Source organism: Gekko japonicus, unplaced genomic scaffold, assembly GCF_001447785.1.
Source record: "Gekko japonicus isolate JY-2015 unplaced genomic scaffold, Gekko_japonicus_V1.1 scaffold166, whole genome shotgun sequence".
NCBI lineage: Eukaryota > Metazoa > Chordata > Lepidosauria > Squamata > Gekkonidae > Gekko > Gekko japonicus.
In genome coordinates this window covers 1,595,467-1,622,793 of record NW_015173127.1, presented here as the reverse complement: position 1 = coordinate 1,622,793, position 27,327 = coordinate 1,595,467, and the positions used below count along the sequence as shown (strand labels likewise).

At 49.3% G+C, this 27,327-nt stretch overlaps 1 protein-coding gene across 1 annotated transcript in view; it reads right to left on the bottom strand.

Moving 5' to 3' along the window:
- The window catches only part of SYT16 (synaptotagmin 16), a 100,216-nt gene that overhangs the window by 20,877 nt on the left and 52,012 nt on the right, over positions 1-27,327 (bottom strand). Inside the window, 2 exon segments of the mRNA XM_015422012.1 lie at positions 8,491-8,747; positions 18,017-18,229. Of these exon segments, the coding sequence (XP_015277498.1) occupies positions 8,491-8,747; positions 18,017-18,229 (470 nt within the window).

Here is a 27,327-nt window from a genome sequence, read left to right as displayed (position 1 = left end):
GGAGGAGGAGGAGGAGGAGGAGGAGGAGAGTTGGGGTTTTTCATTCATTCATTCATTTATTTATTTTATTTATACCCCGCCCTCCCCGCGAACGGGCTCAAGGCGGCTCACACAAGGCACTAAGTGCAATCAACATACAAAATATATAATACATATTGAAAGTTAAAACAGATTAAAATCGATACAATGGATGCACCTAAGAACTCCTCACTTATTGCGTGGGGGGGGGGGGAAGGCCAGGTACTGAAAAGATGTTGCTCGGCCACCCTAACGGTCTCTCTCTCTGTAAAGGGCGGTGGTACAGGTGGCCGTGGCGGCTCCTACTCATAGGCCTGGTGGAAGAGCTCCGTCTTGCAGGCCCTGCGGAACTGTTGTTAGTTTGTGGGGAGGGCAGGATACAAATGGAGCAAAAGAAATACATTTTTATATCCCGCTTCTCTCTACCTTAAGGAGCCTCAGTGGCTTATAATCGCCTTCCCTTCCTCTCCCCACAACAGGCACGTTTTGAAGTAGGTGGGGCTGAGAGAGCTCTGAGAGAACAGGACTGTAGTCTATACTACTGTCTATAAAGGTAAGGTTCCCTTGCTCGAAAGCCAGTCGACTCTAGGGTTGCGGTGCTCATCTCCGTTTCAAAGCCGAAGAGCCAGCACTGTCCGAAGACATTTCCGTGGTCATGTGGCCGGCATGACTAAACACCAAGGCGCACGGAACGCTGTTACCTTCCCACTGAAGTGGTACCTATTTATCTACTTGCAATGTCTTGCTTTCAAACTGCTAGGTTGGCAGGAGCTGGAACTAGAGACGGGAGCTCACTCCGTCACGCGGCACACTCGGGTCTCGAACTGCTGAACTACCGACCTTCCACAGCCTGCAGTTCAGCGTCTTAACCGCTTGAGCCACCGCAGCTCCACTACTGTGTATAGTTTGCTGCAAACTGAATCCTACTAGTAATCTTGCATCATTTAACATGGCATGTTAAAACTCATGCCTTGCTTCAGTTCTGGTTTTTAGATCTCGGGTTGGTTCTACAACCCAAACCCTATTTAATTGTTTAAGAAATGTCCCATCCTGTTGACTGCCTTGGTTCACATGGCATAATCTGGAAAAGGCGGAGTGTCAGTAGAGTAAATAGATGAACAATCGATTGCCGTTGCTCTTTTGAAAAGATGCCGAAATTGGGGAAACGGTCCGGGCTCCTTGTGATAGTCCACGGAGAGAGTCATGAGCAGAAACTTGTCCTACAAGAGCAAGTTTCAAGTCCCGTCGTAGCTTAGAGGCCAACGATATTTTCCAGGGTATAGACTTTCAAGAGTCAAAGTTCCCATCGCCAGATGTGGAGTTGTGATTCTCGAAAGCTTATACCCTGGAGGATCTCGTTGGTCCTTAAAGTGCGACCGGATTCAAAATTTCACTTTTCTACTGCAGACCGACAGAGCTACCCACCTTGCCACCAGCGACCTGTTTGTGGCCGAACCCCTTCTTCGGGGCTTTTCTTCTGGGGGAACATACCAGAGCAGAGTTCCAGAACCTCCTCAACAAAAAAGAAGAAGAGATTGGATTTATACCCCGCCCTTCACTACCCAAAGGAGCCTCAGAGCGGCTTACAAACCCCTTTCCCTTCCCCTCCCCACAACAGACACCCTGTGAGGTAGGTGGGGCTGAGAGAACTCTTTCGAGGACTGCCCTTTCAAGGACAGCTCTGGCAGAACTACGGCTTGCCCAAGGTCATCCAGCAGCTGCAAGTGGAGGAGTGGAGGAATCAAACCCGGTTCTCCCAGATTAGAGTCCGCGCACTTAACCGCTACACCAAACTGGCTCTCGTTTAAAAAGTTTGTGAGTTTGTGAGTTTTCAGTAGACAGATTGAAAACTTCATTTCCCTCTTGAGAGTTCCGGCACCTCCCCCCCCCCCCAAAAAAAGGCCCTGCCCTTCTTGAACCATTAAATCACAACTGGGAGGCCACCTTGATTTTTCTTCTGTCGAGGAGGTGCAATTCTGCAATGCATTGCGGCTTCAGGGCATGTTCTAAATACGCCCATCCGACCTTCCATTTTACGGCAGGGATCGTAAAGATCTCCATGTGTGTTCTGAAGGGACTCTGTCCAGTTAAGTCTTTCTGCCTTTGCACCACCATTTATTTGTGATTATGCAACATTGAGTGGCGGGACGGGGGGTGGGGGGCAGTGTTCGAAGGAGGAGGGTAGCGACAGGTGCTGTGTGTTCTGTTTTCTGTGCAAAGGTGCTTTTTAATCTCAGGCTAGAATGGGTTGCTATAGAGATCGCTCCTTTCTATTTAAACACGAGCATGTGATGTACGAGAACGGGGCACACAGCGAGGAAAAGAAACCCAGGCTCGTCAGCCGCCCGGATCATTTGCCGCACGCCCACTGTACGCCATGGCCTGCTGGGTGCTGGACAAACGACTGGTGTCCAATACACACACACACACCGACGCATCTATTTCTGAAGTGCAAAGAAAGCAGCAAAACAAAAAAGGTGCATTAAACTCTCGTTGGGTCAACGTACATGGTTCAAGTCAACAAGATGCTCAGACCAGGAGGAGAAGAGAGGTCCACGGTCCAATCTGCTTAGCAGTTGACAGAAACGGGAGGCTCTAAATTATCCGTGTTCCTTTGACTCCGGTGGGAAAGGAAGAACAGATGAAGAGCCCTGCTGGATCACACCAGTGGTCCATCCAGTCCAGCACCCTGTCTCACACAGTGGCCAACCACTTCCTCTGGAGGGCCAACAACAGGGCAGAGAGGCTGAGGCCTTCATTAGAACATCAGAAGAGCCCTGCTGGATCAGACCAGTGGTCCATCCAGTCCATAGATATAGGAAGAGGGTGGGTGGTAAATTAGCATACAGCATAATGAAGATGTTTAACAGATGTTTAATAGTTTATATATAAACTAAGCTTGTTATTCCTGTTGGGTCCTTGAATCTGTTAAGCATCTTCATTATGTTGTATGTTAATTTATGCTCGCCCTCTTCCTACATGTATGAACTGGTAACTTCCATTTCACTGTATCTGAAAGAGTATGCGTACACACATAAGCTTATACCCTGAACAAAAACTTGGTTGGTCTTAAAGGTGCCACTGGACTCAAACTCTGTTCTAAATCTTAAATGTCACTATAGTTTCACTGTCCCAGTTAGCCTTTGGTGTCACAGTATTTGGATCTGAGCTGCCTGCAATTCCCTCCTCTGACCAGCACTGCCGGTGGCGCCAGTGAGCCGGCAAACCTGGGCCTGACGTTCAGGGCTTGTGGCTTGGAGTCCCAAGATACTATCCCACCCTATTTTCCCATTTCTTCCCTCAGAAAGACTTGCTGAATATCTTATCTAACAAAAACACGGGGTAACATTCTTTGTTTTGGGTTGTCGGCCAGTGGGGAGATGTTATAAAGGCCAGATTCTATTGAACGTGCCCTTCGATACAAGGCTGAATTTTTTAATTATTATTATCAGGCAGCTGAAATGAAAAATAAGCCTGTGGAGGAAAGGAAAGAAAGGGAAGGAGAAAAAACTGACATCAATCTGACAAATCAGGCAATTATGAGAACGGCCCTGAAACCGTATTTGTGATTCTGATGCCAAAGGGGTTGTTTTCTTATTTCCGAACAGGTGGGTGTTTGAATGGAGTCCAGAGATACCAAAATATTTTTAGAATGTCAGAATCCAGCCTTCTTCTTCAGACACACAATGTAGCTGGAAGAGAACCAAGTCGCGGGAAGACTGAATGGCATCCAAGTGTACCCAGCAAGCTTGCTACTTTTGTGTGCTATTCATATTTCTTTTTTAAAAAAAATTAAGAAATTCATGCTCGGGAGGGGTTCAGGGAGGGCTGGCACTTGACTGACACGTGGTGATTTATACAGAAGCGCCTTGATGATGAGACTGCCGCCGTCTCAAGAAGATTTCACTCGGAAATCCGCCACCTTTCAGTTCCTGATGAAAGGAGGCATGATTTTAACACAAGGGGAACGAAATTTGTACAAAAACCCAAAAGGAAGAGTGTCGTTACATGATGACATGCTCAGTTTCCAAAGAAGGCCATGGGTCGATGTCTCATTGGTCAAAACTGATCATGTACTGGCAAATTCAAGCAAGGACGTGATCTGTTCAGTGGCTGGCTTCACACCGGCTGCAGCCGAAAGCTGCCGAATTGAGGTGGGCGGTTGTGATCATTTCTTGCTGAAGGGTTATTATTAAAGACCTTCTGGCTTCTGTACTGCTACTTCTAACATTTTCATTGTGGGATCTATTTATTATTGTTAGAAGAAGAGATTGGATTTATACCCCGCCCTTTACTACCCAAAGGAGTCTCAGAGCGGCTTACAACCTCCTTTCCCATCCCCTCCCCACAACAGACACCCTGTGAGGCAGGTGGGGCTGAGAGATCTCTTTCGAGAACTGCCCTTGAGAGAACAGCTCTGAAAGAACTTATGATTGACCCAAGGTCACACCAGCAGCTGCATATGAAGGCGTGGGGAATCAAACCTGGTTCTCCCAGATTAGAGTCTGTGCTCTTAACCATTACACCAAACTGGCTATTAGAGTAGATTGTTATCATCCCTTAGCCAACATTCCGTACAAATCTAACTCGCTGGACTGACAACCACTATAGAGTTTCCAGTGTTCCTTAGAGTTTCCCAGGCCCCTGCCACACGGGGGGAAAGGAACGGGCGAAAGTGCGGCTTTATAAAGCCGCACCAAAAGAAAAATGCGGCGGCGGGATCACATTGATCCCCTGAGCCGCGGCGCATTCCCTCCCCGGCACGATCAGATGCCGGGGAAAGCGACAGTGGGGAACGTGAGACTGCCGAACTGCGCATGTCTGAGCATGCGCAGCTCAGCCAGGAGCCGGGGATGCGCCGGCAGAAGGACGCGCCGGCGATCCCATGGCCGGCCTTGATGCGGCCGCGCTGGAAGAACCACCTCGGTAGGTGGTATATTTTTGCTGCGCCTTTTCGGGGGTTGGGACGGATCGGGGACGGGTGCGCACCGCTTCCCAGATGTTGCGGTGAGATCGCGCCTGTTTGCTGCGCCCCCAATCCGTCCCTCTCCCGGGCCAAACCTTTACGTGTGACCGGGGCCCCAATGTCCCTTCTGGGTTTTCTCTGGAAGTGATGTCATGGTGCACAGAGTGCTGACTTTTTCCCCCTCTCCCACCGCAACTTGGTCTGACAGTGGACAATGCAGGTTGCTAGTGGGAGGCCTCCCACCATAACGGTAGACCCGGCAACCCTATTGTTAAGTCCTGCAAAATTCCCCGTACAAGAACAAAATCCTTGTATTGGACCAACCAAATTAGGCACGAAACACTGATTCAAGCCTTTGAACCCATCAGAACTCTTCATTAGGCGTAATGTTACGAGACTGAAAGAAACTGAATGTGGGGAGCAGATCTTTTGGGGCGTGGTGTAAAGGTCTGATCTTGCCAGCTTCCTCAATGAGATGCTAGCATGCCATAAGCTTAACTTTTTTTTCTGAGGTGTAGGGTTGCAAGTGTTCCCTCTAAGCTGAGTTAGTGTGAGCTAGCTCACAGTTTTTTGGCCTCCAGTTCACGGATTTTTGTCTAAGCTCAGGTAGGATGGCTCCAGAGCAAACTAATTTACGCAGTAGCCAAATCACTCGCTCACAATTTTAATGCCAGTAGCTCACAAAGTAGAATTTCTGCTCACAAGACTCCACAGCTTAGAGGGAACATTGGTTACAACATTATCTCTGGGAAGATCTGCTCAGTCAATCTCCATTCTTTGTTCTTTCACTGGAATACAGAAACCATCTGAAGTGCATCTCCTTTGTGACATCAGATTAGCTACACCAATGGTAGCCAGAGGAGCCATGACGCTCTGCCAAAGCCCTGCTCTGACTTCAGGACAAATAAGCCAGAAACATCAAGACAGGAAGTGGCAGGCAGAGAAATCCGTGAGCTGATGGCAAGATTAAAGGGGTCAAAAGACAAAGAGACACCTGAGGGAAGCCCCCAAAACACTTTAACATCTTATATTCTAACAGCAAACTTCGGATATCTTTATATACGTAAATCCAGTGACTGGAGTTGTGAAAAGGCAAGACAGATCTTTCTAAAAACATGGCTTTGTGGAAAGTTGTGAAATAGATATAAAATAATTACACTGGGCAGCTTAAAAAACCCCAAAATGATAAAAGGCGCGCCTGTAGCTTTAAGCAATGGATTCCCTGAGTGGCTGCTGCTAGGCAACCACAGCATTCCAAGCTTGGCTCTGTCAGTAAAAGGCAGGGGGAGAAGGAGGACCCTTTCCAGCCCTGTTTTGGCTGTTGACAGGGCGGTTGACAACAAAAAATATACAACCCAAAATAAATAGTTAAAATTAAAGTAACCTCAGATGGTGGTAGAATAAATGACTTGCAGCAGCAGGGAAAAAAATAAAGTAGGGGAGAAGAAGAGGAGGAGGAGGAGGAGGAGATTGGATTTATACTCCGCCCTTTACTAGAAGTCTCAGAGCGGCTTACAAACTCCTTTCCCTTCCCTTTTCCACACCAGACACCCTGTGAGGTAGGTGGGGCTGAGAGAGCTCTGACAGAACTATCCTTGAGAGAACAGCTCTGACAGAACTATGGTTTGCCCAAGGTCATCCAGCAGCTGCAAGTGGAGGAGTGGGGAATCAAACCCCGTTTTCCCAGATTAGAGTTCGCACTCTTAACCACTACAAACTGGGAAGGGAGTGCCAGATGAGGTAGAAACCATTGCTGTCCTCAACCAAAGGCCTGGCGGAACATCTCAGCCTTACAGTCCCTACGGAACTCCATAAAGTCCCACAGGACACGGATGTCACTTGGCAAGAGAGTTCCACCAGGTAGGAGCCAGGGCTGAAAAGGCCCTGGCTCTGGTTGAGGACAGCTGGATGTCTTTTGGCCTAGGGATCATCAGTTGAAAGAGCGCAGGGTTTGGGGAGCGGAGAGGCCTCAGCGGGGTATAGTGCCACAGAGTCTACCCTTCAAAGCAGCCATTTTCTTCAGGGGACAGATGTGTGGAGTTTACTTGTAATTCTAGGGAATCTCCAGGTCCCACCTGGGGGTCAGCATCCTTAGGCCTGGCAGCAACCTCTGGTTGACCTGATGCCACCTGACATAATAGCATAGAGACCACCCTCCAAATTTGCCATTTCCTCCAGGTGGACTAGGGTTGCCAACCTCCAGGTGGAGACTGGAGATCATCCAGAAGTACAACTGTTTTCCAGATGACAGAGATCAGTTCAATCAAGAAAATGGATGCTTTGGAGGGTGGTCTCTATGGCACTGTACCCCACTGAGGTCCATTTCCTCCCAAAGCTCCACTACCAAATCTCCAGGGATTTCCCAACCTCGATCTAGCAATCATAAGAGGAACTGATCTCTGCAGCTCGGAGATCTGTTGTAATTCCAAGAGATCTCAAGTAGGGGCTTTCAGGAAAAGGAAAGAGGAAATAGTGGGAAAAGGGGAAGTGAGATGCCTGCCGCAAGTCCTTGTGGGTTCCTACGTGTCTACATAATATTAGCCACACGTGGCCATCATTGGTAGGTATTGAAATCTGTGGATCAGGGCCACATGGATATTAAAGAAAATTTTCTGCAAACTTGGGGGTCCCCCTAGGTTTGCAGAAAAATCTTAAATCTTCAAAAAAAAAACTCGAGGGGGTATTTCCCCCCAAATTAAAGTGGCATTCTCTGCACTTGCCCTTACCTCCAGTGTTCGCTGGTGGGACAGGAAAGCTGTGCTGGGCCTGGCGGTGGTAGCGACACTGCCTGGGTGCCTCGTGGGGCATGCCATTGGCAGCAGCTGTGAGTTGCACTGGGCCTGGCTGTGGCCATGCCGCCTGAGAGCCCTGCTGGGTCCAGGAGTAGTGGCCACACAGCCCAGCAAAGCCCCTGAGTCATGCTGGGCCCAGCATGAAAGTGGGGGAGAGAGGGAACCCCCCCGTGAGTATCATGGGCCCACACTTGAGTGGCTCCCCAACAATGCCGCAGGGAAGGGAGGGAGGAAGCCTCAGTGGGCCCAACTGGAGCAGCTCCGGGTGAGCCACTGAGACTGGGGAGGTGGGGAAGGAAGCCTCGGCGAGCCCAGCCAGAGCAGCTCCGGATGAGCCAACGAGAGCAGTGGGGGAGGTGGTGGGCCCAAAGGCTGCAGGGGAGCCCAGGGACCACACAAAGCCGGGTCAGAAAGTGGGGGGAGATAGGATCCCCCATGAGTATCGTGGGGCCCCACCTGTGGTCACTATTTCAGCTACCACTACTCTATACAAGATTTTGAACGCAATCCGTGGACAGCTACTCAACGCAAAACAGACTCGAACAACACTCACAGCTTTTAGGCTCTGAAGCTGTCAGACGACAACTGTCTAACACTGTAGCATGTGTCCTAAGTTAACTCAACATTGACATGGTAAACACAACAGCAGGTGTCTTTCGGGAGACCTCAGCGAGAATCAAAACACCCTTATGTAAGAGGGGCTCTTTATCCTACCTCCGGGCTCCAGGCCGACGAGCTATCCGTTGCGTCGTTTCCTTCAAAGGCTTGGTTACTAAAAGCCGTTTCCATTTCCAAACTCCCTTCGGTTTCTTGCCGGCTGAGGCTGGGTGTTGCACCGGGCTCCATCTCGGGGTCTTTGGGCTGACCGGAGCCCCTGCTCTCCGACGCGGTTCTCGAATCGAAGGAGAGGCGGTCATCTTCATGATAAGAGAGGTTGTCTTGGTAACTCAGTTGGCTGAACCCATCCAGATCTAACACATTTTAAGGAGAGAAAAATAACTTTTGGAAGGATTCACATCAACACCTTTATCATTGCTTGTGAATGTGTTTGTGTCTTTTAACCCAGTACAGTCTGGATCTTGGATGTGCTAGCTAGGCATGAGAGACTTCTGAATTCCTATCCTGAGCACTGAATTCACTATGTAAAAATGATCCGTTCTAACCACAATGCAAGGAACAAGTCAAATTAGTCCTTTAGTCAGGACCCCAAGGGTCTCATCAGACATGGGTGTTGTATCTTGCTACTCCACTGGACAGAGCTTGAAGCCTTCCTCCAACAGAAGAACTCCTCAAGTTGTAGGAAGACCCCCCTTAGGCTGGAAGAATTTTCTGTGGCCTAAGGTAGGATGCATGTCACTATACATTTAAGTACACACCTTAAAGTGCAAACTCTGGATGTGGACAAAATTGAGAGGGTGCAGAAGAGAGCGCCGAGGATGATCTGGGATCTGGAGACTGAGCCCTACAAGGAAAGGCTGAGGGCCTTGGGAATTTTTAGTTTGGAAAAGAGGACACTGAGGGGGGACATGGTTGCTTTCTTTAAATATCTGAAAGGCTGTCGTTTGGAGGAGGGCAAGGAGCTGTTCCAGTTGGCAGTAGAGGAGAGGACTCGAAGCAACGGGTTTAAATTACATGCAGAAAGGTATCGGCTGGATATTAGGAAACACTTTTTCATGGTCAGAGTGGTTCAAAGGTGGAATCGGCTGCCTAGGGAGGTGGTGAGCTCCCCTTCACTGACAGCCTTCAAGAAGAGGCTGGATGGATATTTGTCAGAGATGCTCTAGGCTGGTCCTGCATTGGGCAGGGAGTTGGACTAGATGGTCTGTAGGGCCCCTTCCAACTCTAGGATTCTATGACAAATCTTTAAAAGTGTGTGTGAGGGACGAACCACTGGTCCGGCACAAGCCTTATATTCACGACTTCGGTCCCCAGCACATCCAGTTCGAGGATCTCAGAGCCAAACTAGATGTTACACGTGACATGAGTTGGGACACAATAATGGCTGTCCCCAATATTTGTTAACCGAGAGCCAATCTAAACATTACGCATGACGTAAGTCAGGACGTGGATGCCTGACCCGACTCACTGTCACCCAGAAGAACTGGGGAAGTTACTTTGAAAGTGTTCCATGGCTCCATTCAGCTCTGGAGCACTGCAAGGGAGGAGGAGGAGATTCTGGTTTCCCTACCGTGCCCTTTTTGACAGTGGAAATGGCCCAAAGGGGCTGGGAAAACTGGCCTCCCCCCCCCCCAATCTGTTTCGGTTCATGAAAACAGTGCAATAAAAAAGCCGAAAGACACTCCCCCTCACAGTGCTGAACTGAGCAATGGAATCCTTTCGAGGTTAGTTCCCCAGTTCTTCTGTGCGACAGCGAGCTGCGTCAGGCACCTGTATCCCAATTCATGTCCCACATAATGTTTAGATAGGCTCTCAGTTAACAAGTATCGGGAAAAGCCATTTTCTGTCTGAGCTTCTTGGGAGCGATGGCCAATCAGAGACGATCATACTGAACTAGATGGACCAGTAGTCTGACTGAGCATAAAGTCAGCTTCCTACACCTGTCTAATGCAGATATGTGGGTCAAACAACTGGATCGACTGAACCAATTCCACACTTTATGTATGAAGTGCGACCGGTGCACACACCCCGGTGGGTTTCCTGCAGCAAGCACGTCTTTGACTACCTGTGTACATGTCTTCTTATTTTGTTTCTCTAAATGACTAGGTGTTTTTACTCTCCATTTATCCGTTTATTCAATGGAGAAATAGAAGCAGTGTCCTCGGAAGAAATCCTTTAGTAAGGACTGAAATGACCCTGTATACAAGACTCTTCAGTGATGCTGACTCTAAGCACCATCAAAATTGTTTGCAGGCCACAATATCCTCTAGGACAGAGGTCTCACACATAGGGCCCGTGGACTGGAACCGGCCTGACGGGGGCTCTTATCCAGCTCACAAGCAACTGGCTTATTCCAGAAAGCCAGTTTGGGGTAGTGGTTAAGTGCGCGGACTCTAATCTGGGAGAACCGGGTTTGATTCCCCACTCCTCCACATGCAGCTGCTGGATGACCTTGGGCAAGCCATAGTTCTGACAAGAGCTGTCCTTGAAAAAGAGCAGTTTCTGTCAGAGCTCTCTCAGCCTCACCTACCTCACAGGGTGTCTGTTGTGGGGAGGGGAAGGGAAAGGAGTTTGTAAGCCGCTCTGAGACACCTTTGGGTAGTGAAGGGCGGGTATAAATCCAATATCTTCTTCACCATCCTGTCCCAGTGCTAATGTGTAACAGGTGGTGGAAGCGGGAGGGTGGGCATCAGGGAGGTACTTTAAGGGAGATACTGTAAATGTTTTAAGCATGTGTGTATTTAATATTAGCTGATGAGGACCCTGAAACAACTCGCTTGGTGGCAAAATATCTTTCGATAGTGCTATTTTTAAAGCGGCTTTGAAATGTTATAAGTACCTTTTGTATACAATTTTAAAATTTTAAAACTAATTTCCATAATATCATGGGATTTTATAGAATTCATTGAAGTTTATAAAATGTGGTCTGATATTACTGATCGAGAGCATGTTTACTAGCTTTTATTGTAAAGACGTTCTGTCTAAACTTCTTGTAATTATATGTAATGCATTTTATAGTTGCTGTTTGCATGTTTGGCTTAAGACCTCGGGTCAATGAAGCTAATAAATGAAATGGAATGGCACGTGTGTATTTTGAGTCAAAAATAGTACCGTCAATTGGGTTTGCCTGCATCCTTTATAAAGTTTATATCTCCCGTACCTGGCAGTACAGTTTATAGCACACATGGCACGGCCCGACAAAGTGACATTCTTGTCAGATCTGGCCCTCGTAACACATGAGCTTGACGCTTCTGCTCTAGATGACAACTGAACCTAAGGTTGCCAACTGTGGGTCGGGAAATTTCTGGAGATCTGAGGGTAGAGGCTTGGGAAGGAGGGGTTTGGGGAGGGAACTCAGAAGGGTAGAATGCCATAGAGTCCACCCTCCAAAGCAGCCGTTTTCTCCGGGAGGACTGATCTCTGTCTTCTGGAGTTGTCATTCTGGGAGGTCTCCAGGCCCCACCTGGAGGTCGGCACCCCTGATTGAGCCCATGTATTTGTACACAGAGGTAAGTTCCATAGTAGGAGCTACAGTGGCTCAAGTGGTTAAGACGCTGAACTGAAGGCTGTGGAAGGTCGGTAGTTCAGCGGTTCGAGACCCGGGTGTGCCGCATGACGGAGTGAGCTCCCATCTCTAGTTCCAGCTCCTGCCAACCTAGCAGTTCGAAAGCAAGACATTGCAAGTAGATAAATAGGGACCACTTCGGTGGGAAGGTAACAGCGTTCCGTGCGCCTCGGTGTTTAGTCATGCCGGCCACATGACCACGGAAACGTCTGCAGACAGCGCCGGCTCTTCGGCTTGGAAACTGAGATGAGCACCGCAACCCTAGAGTCGGATTCGACCGGCTTTCAAGCAAGGGAACCTTTACCTTTTAAAGTCCCATTGTGGGAGTGAAGGCAGCAGGGTCTAGCCCAATCTCATCGGATCTCGGAACCTACACAGGGTCGGTACTTGGATGGGAGACCTGTACGGAAGACAATGCAGAGGAAAGCAATGGCCAACCGCCTCCGCTTCTCATTTGCCTTGAAAGCCCCTTGCTGGGGTTGCCGTACGTCAGCTGTGGTTTGTAATAATTATTGCATGGCATTGTGTGTAAAGTAGCCAGGAGATTGTCTGGCAGCCAGAAGTCCAAGCTCTTTAGCGTTATGCACCACTAGGTGGCGAGCTGGGCTTGTTTATAGGGCAAGAGATGTTCCAGAGGTGGTTGGCCGTTGCCTGCCTAAGAACATAAAGAGATGCCAGTGTTGGATCAGGCCAAAGGCCCATCCAGTCCAACACTCTGTATCACACAGTGGCCAGAAATACCAGGTGCCATCAGGAGGTCCTCCAGTGGGGCCAGGACATTAGAAGCCCTCCCACTGTTGACACACACCCCAAGCACCGAGAAGACAGAGCATCCCTTGCCCCAGAGTCCCTATCTATACCTTGTGGCTAATAGCCACTGATGGACCTCTGCTCCATATGCTTATCTAGTTCCCTTTTGAAGCCGCCCATGCTTGTAGCTGCCACCACCTCCTGTGGCAGTGAATTCCATGTGTTAATAGCTCTTTGGGTGAAGAAGGACTTCCTTTTATCCGTTCTGCATCACGACCCTGGTATTCCTTGGAGGCCGCCCTTCCAAATACTAGCCGAGGCCGACCCTGCTTAGCTTCTGAGATCTGACGGGATCAGGCTTGCCTGGGCTATCCAAGTCAGGGCAGCTGTAGTTTGACGGCATTTCACACACACAAAAGTGCCACTGTGTTCAGAAAGCACGGAATTTACAGTAAATTTCTCTGCATTTTTCTTTTCAGGACACAGCTCCTTGGACGTCCGCTGGACTCGCTTGGTGGCAACTCAACAGCGGGTGGGGCCTGAGGCTGCGGCCCCCTGCCCCAGCCACCCACACCACCCGGGAACCAGAGCAACGTCCCTTCCCTCTTTCTTCCCCAGGCGTCTTCCAGGACAGTGCTACAAGCCGTACATGCCCAGCAGAGCTTCCAAAGAGTCGGGGGAAGCTCTACGAAACAGGCACTGCTTGCTGCACTGAACTGAGCTGAAAGACGCCTGGGGAACAGGGAAGGGAGGGGCGAGGAAGTGAGCAGCGGGGTCCCATTACGATTGGGACTGAGTGCTATTCAATTTGTTCATAAACGATTCTGAATTGGGCTGAGCAGCGGGGTGGCCAAGTTTGCAGAGGAGACCAAATTACTCAGGATGCTGAAGAGCAAGGCACACTGCGAAGAGCTCCAGGAGGAACTCTCTAGACTGAGTGAGGGACGACAGATGGAGCGGAGGCCCATCAGTGGCTGCCAAGGCTCCCTCTAAGCTGTGGAGTCCTGTGAGCAAAAATTCTACTTTGTGAGCTGCTGGCATTAAAGTGGTGAGCGAGCGATTTGGCTACTGCATCAATTAGTTTGCCCTGGAGCCGTCCCTTCCGGAGCTGAGACAAAGATGTGTGACCCGGAGGCTAAGAAACTGTGAGCTAGCTCACAGTAACTCAGCTTAGAGGGAACGCTACAAGCCACAAGGTAGAGACGGAACACTCTGTCTGGGGCAGTGATGCTCTGTATTCTTGGTGTTTGGGGGGGCCACAGTGGGAGGGCTTCTGGAGTTCTGGCTCCGCTGGTGGACCTCCTGATGGCACCTGGGTTTTGGCCACTGTGTGACACAAAGTGTTGGACTGGATGGGCCTCTGGTCCGATCCAACATGGCTTCTCTTATGATCTTATGCCTGGGGCAAATGATGCTCTGTATTCTTGGTGCTGGGGGGGGGGGGCAAGAGCGGGAGAGCTTCTAGTGTCCTGGCCCCACTGGTGAACGTCCTGGTGGCACCTGGGTTTTGGCCACTGTGGGACACAGAGTGTTGGACTAGATGGGCCATTAGCCTGATCCAACATGGCTTCTCTTATGTTCTCAACATGGCACATGAAGTTCAACATGGGTAAGTGTAAGGTAATCCATTGTTGTTGTTCAGTTGCACAGTCGAGTCTGACTCTTCGCGACCCCATGGACAAGATCTCGCCAGGCCCTCCTGTTTTCCGCCGTCCATAGTGTGATAAAAAACAACCCTCATTTTAAATAAATGTTGGTTGGTTCTGAACTGGCTGAGATTGAGCATGACACAGATCTTGGGGTTGTAGTGGAAAGCTCGATGAAAACGTTGATCGAGTGTATGGCTGAAGTGAAAAGGGCAAACTCCATGCTAGGAATTATGATAGAAGGGGCTCAAAATAAATAGAATACAAAACTATTTTTGGAATACCGCGTGCAGGATAGGTTCAGGGGGTAGCCGTCTCGGTCTGGAGAAGAACAGCTAGATCTGAGTCCAGTAGCACCTTAGAGATCAACAAGATTTTTTGTTTATACTATGTCGGGGAGGGGCTGTGGCTCAGTGGTAGAGCATCCGCTTGGCATGCAAAAGGTCCCAAGTTCAATCCCCAGCATCTCCAGTGAAAGGAATCAGGCAGTAGGTGATATGAAAGACCTGAGACCCTGGAGAGCTGCGGCCAGTCTGATTTAACTCGATGGATCAATGGTCTTATTCAACATAAGGCGGTTTCATGCGTGTGAATCTCAAAAAGCATATGGCAGAGTTGGAAAAAGTACAAAGTAGGGTAGCCAAGATGATTGGAGACTGGAGCATCTTTCCTATGGAGAAAAGATGGAAATTCTGGAACTCTCCAGTTTAGAAAAGAGATAACTAAGGGGAGACATGATAGAGGTTTATGAAATCATGCTTGGGACGGAGAAAGTGGACAGAGAAACTGTTTCTTGCTTTCCCGTAATACTAGAACTCAGGGGCACACCCACAAAAGTTGTTCAGAATTAGGTTCAGGACAGACAAAAGGAAAGTCTTCTTTCCTCAACAAGTGGTTAAACTATGGAATCCACTGCCAGTGGGTGTAATAATGACCACAAGATAGCTTAGTTAGACAGTTTCAACCGGGAGGGGTCCACCAGTGGCTACTAGCCATGGCAACTGAACGGAGCCTCCATTGACAGAGGCAGCAAACTTTTAAATCCGAGTGCCATGAGACAACGTCAGGGGAAAAGGCTTGGCCCTGGGTAGTTGGATCAAAAACTAAAAATGACAAAAATACTGCAATTGTGCATACATATCTACCTGTTAGTTGGATCTCCAGAAGACCTGGTTGGCCACTGTGTGAGACAAGATGCTGGACCAGATGGACCACTGGTCTGATTCAGAAAGCTGTACTTAAGCTTTTATGAGTGTTATCTGCCTCCCATCCAAGGCCACAACTTCATTCCCTACCCATTGTAGAGCTAGCTGTGGGCCTCCCGAGTCAGCCTTCATAGGACTGCAGCCATCAATCCTTCGTCCAATTCCATGGATTTTCGGCTGCACCGAAAAATCAGCGGGACTCGTGTACGTAACAGATTGTCGCTCTAAAATTAACATGCTGGTGTTTGACATATATTTGGAACGCAGGGACATCCATCAGAGCCATGGGATGGAAGGCAGGGCTTTTTTTTAAAAAAAAATGCTTTAAATAAATAAATAAATAAAAATGTAAATGCCACAGGCTTTTAGAATAGAAGTGCGTCTCTGCAGAAAAATTAAATCACACACCTCCCACGCATACGCCCAGCGTTTTACGGAATTGGGCTTCAGCCAGGGTTTCTTTTAAACTTCAAAAAATGTACCGAGATTATTCAGAAATGCAGTTGGGGGGGGGGTTTTCATTGGGGCTGAATGCTGCGTAGCCCTGCAGCATTTAAACTGAGTTCGGAAGGATCACGGGGTTCTGCGGAAGGTGGCTAGGGGGGTCTCCAGGCTGAGGGAATGGCAGGCAAATTTTCTAGAAAGTTCCTCCCCTGTTGCCCACAGATGCAGGGTGAAACTGGGACGCATTCAAGAACACGTGACAAAGTCAAAAGTGGGGTTGCCCAACAGACTGGGAGGAAAATGTCCTGTCCCTATGGGTCTATGAAGCTTTCCATGGCATGGGGGTAAATAACATCGCATGCAGCCTCTGTTAAAGGGACAGGACTTTTTTTCACCAGGCAGTAGGCAACTTTACCTGCCAATATTCTCCCTATATACACTTAGACCAGGGGTGTCGAACTCATTGGTTACGAGGGCCAGAACTGACATCAACGAGACCTTGTTGGGCCGGGCCATGTGTGTCATAAAACGTAGTGCCAGGTAGCAGAGATATAAACTTTATAAAGGACACAAACACAGGCTGCGGTCACACGGAGCATTAGCCACGCTACTGAGACGGATGATAGGTGGATTTTTCGGGCACGATCACACCGCAACATCTGGGAAGCGTAGAGCTCCCATGGCGAACCCGAGGCTTCCCGCCAAAGATGCGGCGTAAAAAATTAGTACCTCCGAGGTACTAGTTTCCGGAAACCGTGGGGCAAGGGCTGGCATCTGATCGCATTTCCGGTGGTAGTCCGTGGCATCCGGCACCCGCCCATGTCCCGTCGCAAACAGGTTTTTCTCCCCAAGTCTCCACAGGATGCGCACAAGCACCCAACGGCACATGCGCATGAAGAGGAAAGCGAAAGTTCCATTGCTCCGCGGAATCGCGCATGTCGTTGGCAAGATCACGCCGCGCAGCTTCTTTGCCGTGCTGCAGGATCGTCTGTGATCGCCACCTCCCCCCGAACCACGGGACGTCGGCGGGATGTGGGATCCGGTGGCCACGCATTAGTTTGCTCCGGGGCAAACAGCCACACTTCCCCCCCCGCATTTTCCAGCCCGTGTGACCGGGGCCACAAAGGGGTTTTTAACTTAAAATAAAAACATGCTTAAAACATTGGCACTCTTGCAATACTTTGTTTATTTAACAGTGTCTGATAACTGACACCTCTTCCTCTGAATTAGTGCATCAAAACGTCTGTGCTGTTGCAATCTTGAGTATGCTGTTCAGGTGCGTATCTGTAAGCTGCAAACCTACGATGACACGGCAGCAGCAGAACTGGAAGAAGAAGCAGAAGACCGCCAGTTCCATTGCGGGCCTGATAGAAGCCCCCCGGGGGCCTGATCCGGCCCCCCGGTCGCACGTTTGACACCCCTGACTTAGACTGTTTGGAGGGATGTGCTCCCGAACCCTTTGCAGGTGATACAGGGGGCAGTTTTAGGAGGTAACGTTTTTTGACCAGGATAGCCCAGGATAGCCCGATCTTGTCAGATCTCAGAAGCTAAACAGGGTTAGTCCTAGTTGGTATTTGGATGGGAAACCACATGGAAGTCTAGAGTTGCTACGCAGAGGCAGGCCACGGCAAACCACCTGTGAACATCTCTTGCCTTGAAAACCCTACCATAAGTCGGCTGCGACGGCACATTCCAACAAAGTTTTTGAGGTAATTAACAGCTTCTGAGAAGTGTCAGCAGGAGATGTACAGACACCTGGAGAAGCCCCTCATCGGGTAAAACTTTTCACAGCAAGATCCTTTGCGAAAGGTTACGCCTGTTTATTGAGATCTTTAATGCAGAATGTATGCACGTCACTGATAAATGCATGCAAACACTGGGATTGGGTAGAACTCAGATTCTTCAACTGCACAGCGGGGGCATTCCATACAAACACGGAATCAAGTCCAGGTTTGGTTGTTGATTCTCCAAACCAAACCACTGCATTTATGTTGGGTGGATTAAGGTAGTACCTTCGCATTCTGATCCCTCCGTACTGTATTCTTCGTGGTTCGAAAGCAAGCGGTTGAATTTGGGCCTACGCTCGAAACCCGCCTGGGTCCCTTTTTCGGAAACTCCCGACCGAAAGCTCTGGGACCGTGAGACGGAGATCTCGAACTGCTTAATCACCTCGTCGTCGCTGTCGGAGGATGTCGTTAGATCCTCATCCTCCCCGTAACTGTTCACTGGGAGAAAAGAAGACACACACAAATATGCTTTTGACAGCTCACGGTACAAAATTCAGAGAAAACGGGGATCGTTTCCCCCCTCGTGTGGGGAAAGAAACGCAAAGGAAAACGGGGCAGAAGGCAGCAAGTGGTGCTATACAGCAGTGTTTCCCGTTCCCAACCTGTGGCTCAGGACCCAAAAGTGAGTCGTGAAGCCTCTGCAAGTGGGTGGTAGGCCAGCCCTCCCTAATGGCTGCCCCTTCACATTGCTCTCTTTTAGTCTTGTTTCCAAGATCTGACCCTGGAAACAGTATCTTCCATTTCTTCTTCACTGCATATGCATGACGATCAAGTAAAATGTGTCCTGATGGTCAGTCTGGTGTAGTGGTTAACAGCGCAGACTCTAATCTGGGAGAACCCGGTTTGATTCCCCACTCGTGCAGCTGCTGGTGCGACCTTGGGTCACTCACAAGTTCTCTCAGAGCTGTTCTCTCATGAGCAGTCCTCGAAAGAGCTCTCTCAGCCCCACCTACCTCAAAGGGTGTCTGTTGTGGGGAGGGGAAGGGAAAGGAGACTGTAGGCCGCTCTGAGACTCCGAGTGAAGGGCAGGGTATAAATCCGATCTCTTCTCTTCTCACTACGGTGAGTGAGGATCTCGGGGGGGGGGTTAACAAGAGTACTGGAGAAGGAGATGGTGGTCAAAGGCTGGAATGTAACCTCCATGTGCAAAGGCTATGTATGTCAGGATGCCAGTAGCTTTGGGGTTCATAGTAGGGGCAATGTTTCTTGGTTTCTCGAAAACATCTGGTTAGCCACTGTAGAAAATGGAATTCTGAAGCAGACGGGTGACACAGTCACCATACCGGGTAAATTTGGACTTGTGGGTCACCATACTGGAAAGGCTGGGAACCGCTGCTATAGGGCACCGACTCTTGGCCCATTCCCTGATGTCTGCAGTCCACGGAAGATAGGTACGAAGTGCTGGACAAGATTCTTCTCTGCCCGAGAATCTTGGAGAACCACCACTTGAGAAAAGGCGGCTTCGTTCATAGATTCACTGTCCATCTCGACCTCCAGTAACCTGCCTCGCCGCCCCCCCCCCTGACCTTCCATGCTCCTATTAAGGATCTCTTTATTGAATCAGCAAAATTGATTCGTTTCACTTGTTTTGCCTTATTCTTTTTTTCCCCCTTCTCTTTTGTTGTTCTTTTCTGACGTGGGGAATTTTTTGGAGCCATGAACAAGACTGGTCGCCAGGAGTGTCACACTGGTTAGGTTTCCTTCTTGTTATACTTTAAACAGTTGAACAAATTTAGAGTCCGGTGGCACCTTAAAGACCAACAAAGTTTTATTCAAGGTATGAGCTTTTGTGTGCAGGCGGACTCTTTTTAAAAATCACAAGAAAAAAGATAAGGCTCAGACTTAGAGACGGGGGGGGGGGGCTGACCAGGAAATTAACATGCAACATGACGATGTTTTAAGATGTGCAAAGACAAAACTAAATAACAAGCTAAGGTTATAAGGTCAACAGTTGTAAAGCAATAAATATGTCAAAATAAGACTCACTCCTCTCACGGCTGACTACCTGGATCTACACCTTTAAATAGTTGAAGTATCCATCAGATGATTAAAACTTTATTGGTAAGCATCAACATTCAATGAGTTTCTGATCCTGAAAGGTCAAAGCAGATAGAACAGGGGGCAGGGGTCACTTCCTGCAGGAGCGCACAGGAGCGGAGCTCCGGCAGTAAAGAGCCCAGGGGGTGGGCACATGCAACAAGCCCCACCCCCTGCTCCCAGAAGCCCTCAGTCAGAGCAAGAAGCAGCCAGGTAAGTTGCAGAGCTCCCCCTGGCCCTCCGGTCCAAAACAGTCCAGTGGCACCTTTAAGACCAAGTTTTAAGACCAGGGACAAGCTCTCCCTCCTCTGCGAGGACAGATCTGTACGTTCCCCACCCCAATAGCTAGCAATCCAAAACAGTCCAGTGGAGCCTGAGCGGTGGGTGTTGCCTTCTGACACACTTCCGGCGATGTCAGGGGGTGTGGCCTATGCAAATGAGTTATGCTAATGAGCCCCTGCACCTCTTTTTCTACAAAATGAACCCTGACAGGGGGGGAAACCCAGAGTTCATAGCATGTTCCTCCCGCCACACAACTGGTCATAGGCCCAGCTTAACAACTGAAATGACAGGCATGCACACTGACAAATCAAATTCTGACTCAGCCCTACCCCTGCCCAACCAAGCTTGAAGCAGGCAGTCCACTTTTAAAAGCTTATCTGCTGCATTATTAAAGGTGCAGAAATTGCTCGGAATAAGGAGAGGGAAGTCCTGGTGACATCAGAGCAGGCCAGCCAATCAGCTTGAAGTTCTGCCACAAACCAGTAGAACATCCCTCCCTCACCAAGTGATTGAAAAAAGTATACTTGGACTGAAGAAAGCTTCCTCTCAGTTTGTCTATGCAAGTTACAGCTGTCTTCTCTTCTTATGCCAACAACGGAGGTAAAGAAGAGCATAGAAGTCCAGTGACACAAAACAGAATTATGACAAGTCTCTAAGCCAGCCAGCTCAAAGAACAATTCTAGGAGGAGGGCAACATTCACAGCAAAGTTATATTCAAGATTAAATTGTTAACAAAGAGTGAAGTTCGGTTCCTTTTCTAAAACTAAACAAACTGATCGACCCAGGTTAAGTACACTTTTTTTTAACCTAAAAGGAATTTGTGCCTTTGACATGCAGAACACAGTGCCACTTAAGCAACTGGAGAGTGAACTAGGGAGTTGGTCAGAGATATGGGTTTGGAGTCTGTGGACACTTTTCCCTGGAAGAAGAGGCCATCCCCTAATGCAAGACACTCTAGCTCAGGGATACCCAACCTTTCAGAGTTTGATCCAGGACATTTAGTTGGTGACCTAAAAGTAGCAGTTCTCTTACAAAGCAATTTCAAAGGGAGATTAGAAAGAGAGGCGGCTGGATTGCAATTGATAATGAAACTCAAGACAATGCATCCACCTGGACTGAAAGGAGACCTAGGTTTCCTGTCTCATTACCAATGCTGATTTCTCCACACCTATTACCCCTCTGTATATCTCACCTAAATCCAATCACACCTGCTATTGTCATTCACCTGCTACTGTCATTTGCCTGCTAATGTCATTCGGCATCTAAAATCATTCCACTTTCCAATAAATAGGACAGATGGACTCCCACTCTAGCTGTATCTGAAAAAGTGAGCCGTGACTCATAAGCGCTCCTCCCCTGCCACATATTTTGTTAGTCTTTATGGTGCTACTGGACTCTTGCTCTTTTCTACTGCTTGCAGAGATTGTTATTAGTTTCGAAATCCAAGAACAGGTTATAAGTGCCACCACAAAACAGTTGCCGTGGGAGACAGGGCTAATCACATGAGGTCACCATTACAAAAGGCAGGGAGAGGTTCCAAGCCAAGCATCCTCCTCCTACTTTCCAAGTGGGCACTCCCCGCAGACACAAAAGTGTTGCCGCCTAGATTCTTCTGAAGAATGTTGTGTACAAAAGAAGTAAAGAAAGATACACTTGCATGTCTTTGGGGAAAGACTCGTATGTCTTTGGGGAAAGACATGCTTTGGGGGAGGAGGGGGCTGTGGCTCAGTGGCCGAGCATCTGCTGGGCATGCAGAAGGTCCCAGGTTCAATCCCCGGCACCCCCAGTCAAAAGGACCGGGCAGTAGGTGATGTGAAAGACCTTTGCCTGACACCCCGGAGAGCCGCTGCCAGTCTGAGTGGACGATATGGACTTTGATGGACCAAAGGTCTGATTCCGCATAAGGCGGCTTCACACGTTCACGTGTGTTCGTGCGAGGAAATGAGCACCAGGAAACATGGAGGTGAGCTTGGAGATCATAGCTAAAGCTTCTTGTGTCAGGGGATTTCCAGGATCCAACCCACCATTTCCCCCAAGGAACTAATCACAGGTGAATTAAAACACAGCGGAAGAGGTGGGGAAGACTTGCTACCCCAAAAAAGCTACCGCTTAGGGTACCGACCCATTTGTGTGCCTCTCTGGTCGCTATAGCTTGCTCCTGGTCCCATCTGCTTGCAAGCTGTCAATCTGGGAACCTGATGGTTTGTCTATCTTTAGATCACACCTGTAATATATTCAGTCCCAACTGCGTGGCAGATGGGGGCTCCACGCAGTCCTCCTATACCTCCAAGCTTTGTTCCAGAAAACAATGGACTAAGCGGATCCTAGCCCGCACCAATCGGAGGGCTAAGCTCCCGGCTGAGAGCCCATGGAACTCTCGGCCACTGTAAATAGCCTATTACGGCGTGGGGGGGTGTGTGTTTTGGGTGGTGGTTTCACTGGGAATATAAGCCAGCCTGCGAGCTGGCTAAAGTTGTCTTGTTTTGCACTAATAAAAGTATGAGAGCTGTAATCACTCGTCAGTCTCGGTACTTTTCAACACCTCTCAAACCTCGGATCCCCACCCCCCTCTTGAAGGTTCCCCTTTTATTACTGATCCCTGGCAAACCCTGACACATTGAGGAAGTACAGGCAGCCAGTGAGAATTCCTTTCCCAATGCCTGTGCCGATAGACCCTCAAGCAGAGACGGTACCATTAATGTCTTTGGTGGATCTCCTGATGATCAATCCGGGGAGAACGTAATCAAATGCACAACAAAGCAGTATTTTCATGCAACCCTCACCCCACTCGCCCACCCACCGCCAAACACACCCCAAACGCAAATCCTCAAGTGGAGAGACCTGCCTTTCGTTTGCACACATTTCGGCCATTCGGTTGTGCCGAAAAATCGCTACAGCCTCTCCGTACGCCCCCTCAGCTGCTGCCGGAATTGTGTTCCTTTCATCCTCAAGGTTAAGCAATACAAAATAGTAACACGCTTGACAGTTGGCATGCTCTCTCTCTCTCTCTCTCTCTCACACACACACACATAAATAGATGAAACTCCAACTGTCCCTAACACCCATAGCTCCCTTGTTCCCATGAGTTCCCGAAAGGAAAGCTTCCTCCTGTTTGGTTTCCCCAAAACAGATGGAGGCAGGATTCAAGACTCTCTCACTCTCTCTGTTCCAGTGAGGAAGGGAGTTGCAGGGGGTGATGTTACTAGGAGAGCGTTTGTTCCTTTATAACTGGGGTTGGGTGCTGGGCTCAGCTGGAGGAAGGGCTGTTTTCAGGGCCAGGATTCAACCTGGAAGTGTGCCACTGCTTTGGGGCTACTGTGCTGTGAAGACACAAGGACTTCAGCCTTTCCCAACGTACTGTCAGGTAGCCAAGGTTTGAGACAGAATCATACAGTTGGAAGGGGCCATCAAGGGCATCTAGTCCAATCCGCCGCTCAATGCAGGATCAGTCTAGAGCATCCCTGACAAGGGTTTGTCCAGCCGCTGCTTGAAGACTGCCAGTGAGGGGGAGCCCACCACCTCCTGAGGCAGCCAATTTCCCTGCTGAGTTATTGTTTAAAAATAAAAATCCTAATATCGAGCCAGTACCTTCCTGCCCTGAATTTAAACCCATTCTTGCGAGTCCTCTCCTCTGCTGCCCACAGGAACAGCTCCCTGCCCTCCTCTAAGTGACAGCCCTTCAGATACTTCAAGAGAGCAATCCTGTCCCCTCTCAACCTCCTCTTCTCCAGACTGAACATCCCCAGGTCCCTCAGCCTTTCCTCACAGGGCTTGGTCTCCAGGCCCCCGATCATCCTCGTCGCCCTCCCCTGCACCCGCTCCATCCTCTCCACATCCTTCTTGAAGTGAGGCCTCCAGAACCGCACACAATACTCCAGGGTGTGGCCCGACCACACCTGTAACATTATCCCATACATATAAAATCTCATGGGCCATGAAACAAAAATGTCTGTGTTATTCCTGGAATGACCTAAACAGGCTACGTCACAGTAATGAGGTTGAAGCCTGAGCTGGGACCCTGGAAACCTGATAAAGTGCATTTATTAGTTTAAGCATTTATACTCTGCGTTTCTCCCATATCAGGGGGTACTATCGGGCTGCCGAGTCCAGGTTGGGAAACTGCTGGAGATTTGGGGGGGGGGTTTGAGGGGGGGGGCTTCAGTGAGGTGCCTGCCTCTAGGGAAACCAATCTCTGTAGTCTGGAATCTGCTGTAATTCTGAACAATCTCCAGGCCCCTCTTGGAGACTCGCAACCCTACAAACGTATGCTTGAACATCTTTGGCAGCTGCTGGTTTTGCTAATCTAGCTCAATCAGGGCCGTAGGCGACAGAAGAAGAGTTGGTTTTTATACCCCATTCTTCGCTACCCGAAGGAGTCTCGGAGCGACTTACGATCGCCTTCCTCTACCCGCAACAGACACCCTGTGAGTTAGGTGAGGCTGAGAGAGCTCTGAGAGAACGGTGACTGACCCAAGGTCACCCAGCTGGCTGCATGTGGAGGCGTGGGGAATCAAACCCGGTTCTCCAGATTAGAGTCTGCCACTTTTAACCACGACACCACACTGGCCAGGGAGCTGAGAGCCAAACAGCCACGAGCCCTCGGGGAAGAGATATCCCATTTCCCGCTCCTGCCCAAATAGCCTCTGGCTATGCCCAGGCTAAATGGAAGATGGAAGAGACCCTCAGCCCTGATCTCATACAGCAGGCAATGATGCTGTCAAAGTTACCGGCTCCGCATGCCTGGACACTGGGGGGGGGGGGGGAGGGGGGGGCGCTACATCACTCTAAGTGTGTACGGCTGCGGTCACACACACTAAATAATCCACTTTCAATGCCCTTTCCAACTGGATTTTGCCAGTTCACACAGTAAAACCCACTTGGAAAGTACACTGAAAGTGGATTATTTCGTGTGTGTGATCACGGCTTGAGGCCGTGTTATCTCCTTGAATGGGATGTCTCTCTCTTTGTTGTGACCTGGGAGCTGCCCTCTGACCCCTCCTCTGTTCTTCATTCTCCCCCATTCTCTGCATGGCTCTTCATGGAGAAGAGTAGTAGAAAAAGAAGAGATTGGGTTTATCCCCCGCCCTTCACTACCCAAGGGAGTCTCAGAGCGGCGTACAAACTCCTTTCCCTTCCCCTCCCCACAGCAGACACCCTGTGAGGTAGAAGAAGAAGAGATTGGATTTATACCCCACCCTTCACTACCCAAAGGTGTCTCAGAGCAGCTTACAAGCTCCTTCCCCTTCCCCTCCCCACAACAGACACCCTGTGAGGTAGGTGGGGCTGAGAGAGCTCTGACAGAAACTGCTCTTTTTCAAGAACACCTCTGACAGAACTATGGCTTGCCCAAGGTCATTCAGCAGGTGCAAGTGGATAAGTGGGGAATCAAACCCGGTTCTCCCAGATTAGAGTCCACGCACTTAGCCACTACACCAAACTGGCTCCTGGAGTCACACTAGGGTTGCCAGCCCTGGGTTGAGAAATACCTGGAGATTTTGTGGGTGGAGCCTGGGGAGGGCTGGGTTTGGGGAGGGGAGGGACCTCAGCAGGATACACCACCATACAGTCCACCCTACAAAGCAGCCATTTTATCCAGGGGTCCTGATCTCTATTATCTGGAGATCAGTTATAATAGCGGGAGATCCTCAGGTCCCATCTGGAGTTTGGCACCCCTAAGTCACATGTTTCTACAGGTCTCTCCTGTAGAAAGAATGCCTTCATACTTCCATACACACGATTGCGGAATAAACTGACCACTCGGGATAGGGAAAGTCTTCTTTAGATTAGGCTTCTCTTTCAACTGCGACCCAAATCTGAACCGGATCTCCCTGAAGAAATGTAAGTTTTGTTTTTGCAATATACTTCTTGGGAGGTTTCTGCATGCAATATCACACTTCTACGATTCGGCAAACGCTGCTATATTAACCAAATATCCCAACAGATGTTACTCTCCCGTCGTGCTCCGTGAGCTGTACAACCAGATAAAGATCACAAATGCTCGGATTCTGGTGAGGTCGTGGACCAAGCTTGTCTTGAGCGGAAAATGTGACCCGCGTCCATTTTAATCACCTATTTAAGGACATCATTTCTCGCTCAAAAGTAATCAATCACTTGCATAAACCTTAGGCAGTCAGCATTGGGGTGCGGAATGAGTAGCCGAACCCTGAGCGGATTGAAACCCACTGGCGTATACATCATTACCTAACTCAGATGTTATCTTAAGAGTTTCAAGGAACTCTTCAAATGTGGCTATTTTCATTCTACCGGCAGATATCTCTCTCGGGCGCATTTGTGCTTCAGACAACAAGAACACAGTGTCAAGACGAGCGGCTGGAAGGTTTCTTTATTCATACAATTAAAAATACTGGGAACTGGAGGGGCAGAAGCGCGGATGCTAATCTAAACCATTCAAGGTGACGCTGCCTTTTATTCCCCACCTGTTTTTTTTTAATGCAACGATTATCTCCTCAATTACACGCCAAACCCTAGCGGCCCCGTTAACAAAACATTTCTTTTTATTTGCTGGCTATCTCGCGGAGAACACGTACCGCTTGAGATGCAGGCGGACTCTGACAGGCGCGTTCTGATGTGACACTTCCTGCCATGAGAGAGCCACACTTTGGCCTGTTACCTGAAACTCAGGAGTGCCGGCTCCGTGTGGTCAGGGCCACCAAAGTGGAGGCCGAGGCTCCTCCATTATAAAAGGGGGGGACTTTTACTGAGGGGGGGAGGGGGGGAAGGAGAAGCGAATCTGCCACTTGGGAGGCAGGAACTGAGGAAACTCTGAAAATTCCCCTGTGAGGGGAGGAGAGAAGGAGACTATGGGGGTGAGGAGAAGGGAGCAAAGGAGGGGCAGCGAGTGAGCTAACCGCCCCCCCAAGTTGTCCCATAACATTTATTTCATTGATACCTCTCCCTTTGTCCTCCCAAAGCAGCTTACACTGTTCCCCTCCCCTCCATTTTATCTTCACAACAACCCTGTGAGGGATGTTAGGCTAACAGTGTGGGACCAGCCCATGGTCACCCAGTAAGCTTCCATAACAGCCAGCTTGGTGTCGTGGTTAGGAGTGCGGACTCTAATCTGGGAGTTTGATTCCCCACTCCTCCACATGCAGCCAGCTGGAGTGACCTTGGGTCAGTCACAGTTCTCTCAGAGCTGTTCTCTCACGAGCAGTCCTCGAAAGAGACCTCTCAGCCCCACTTACGTCACAGGGTGT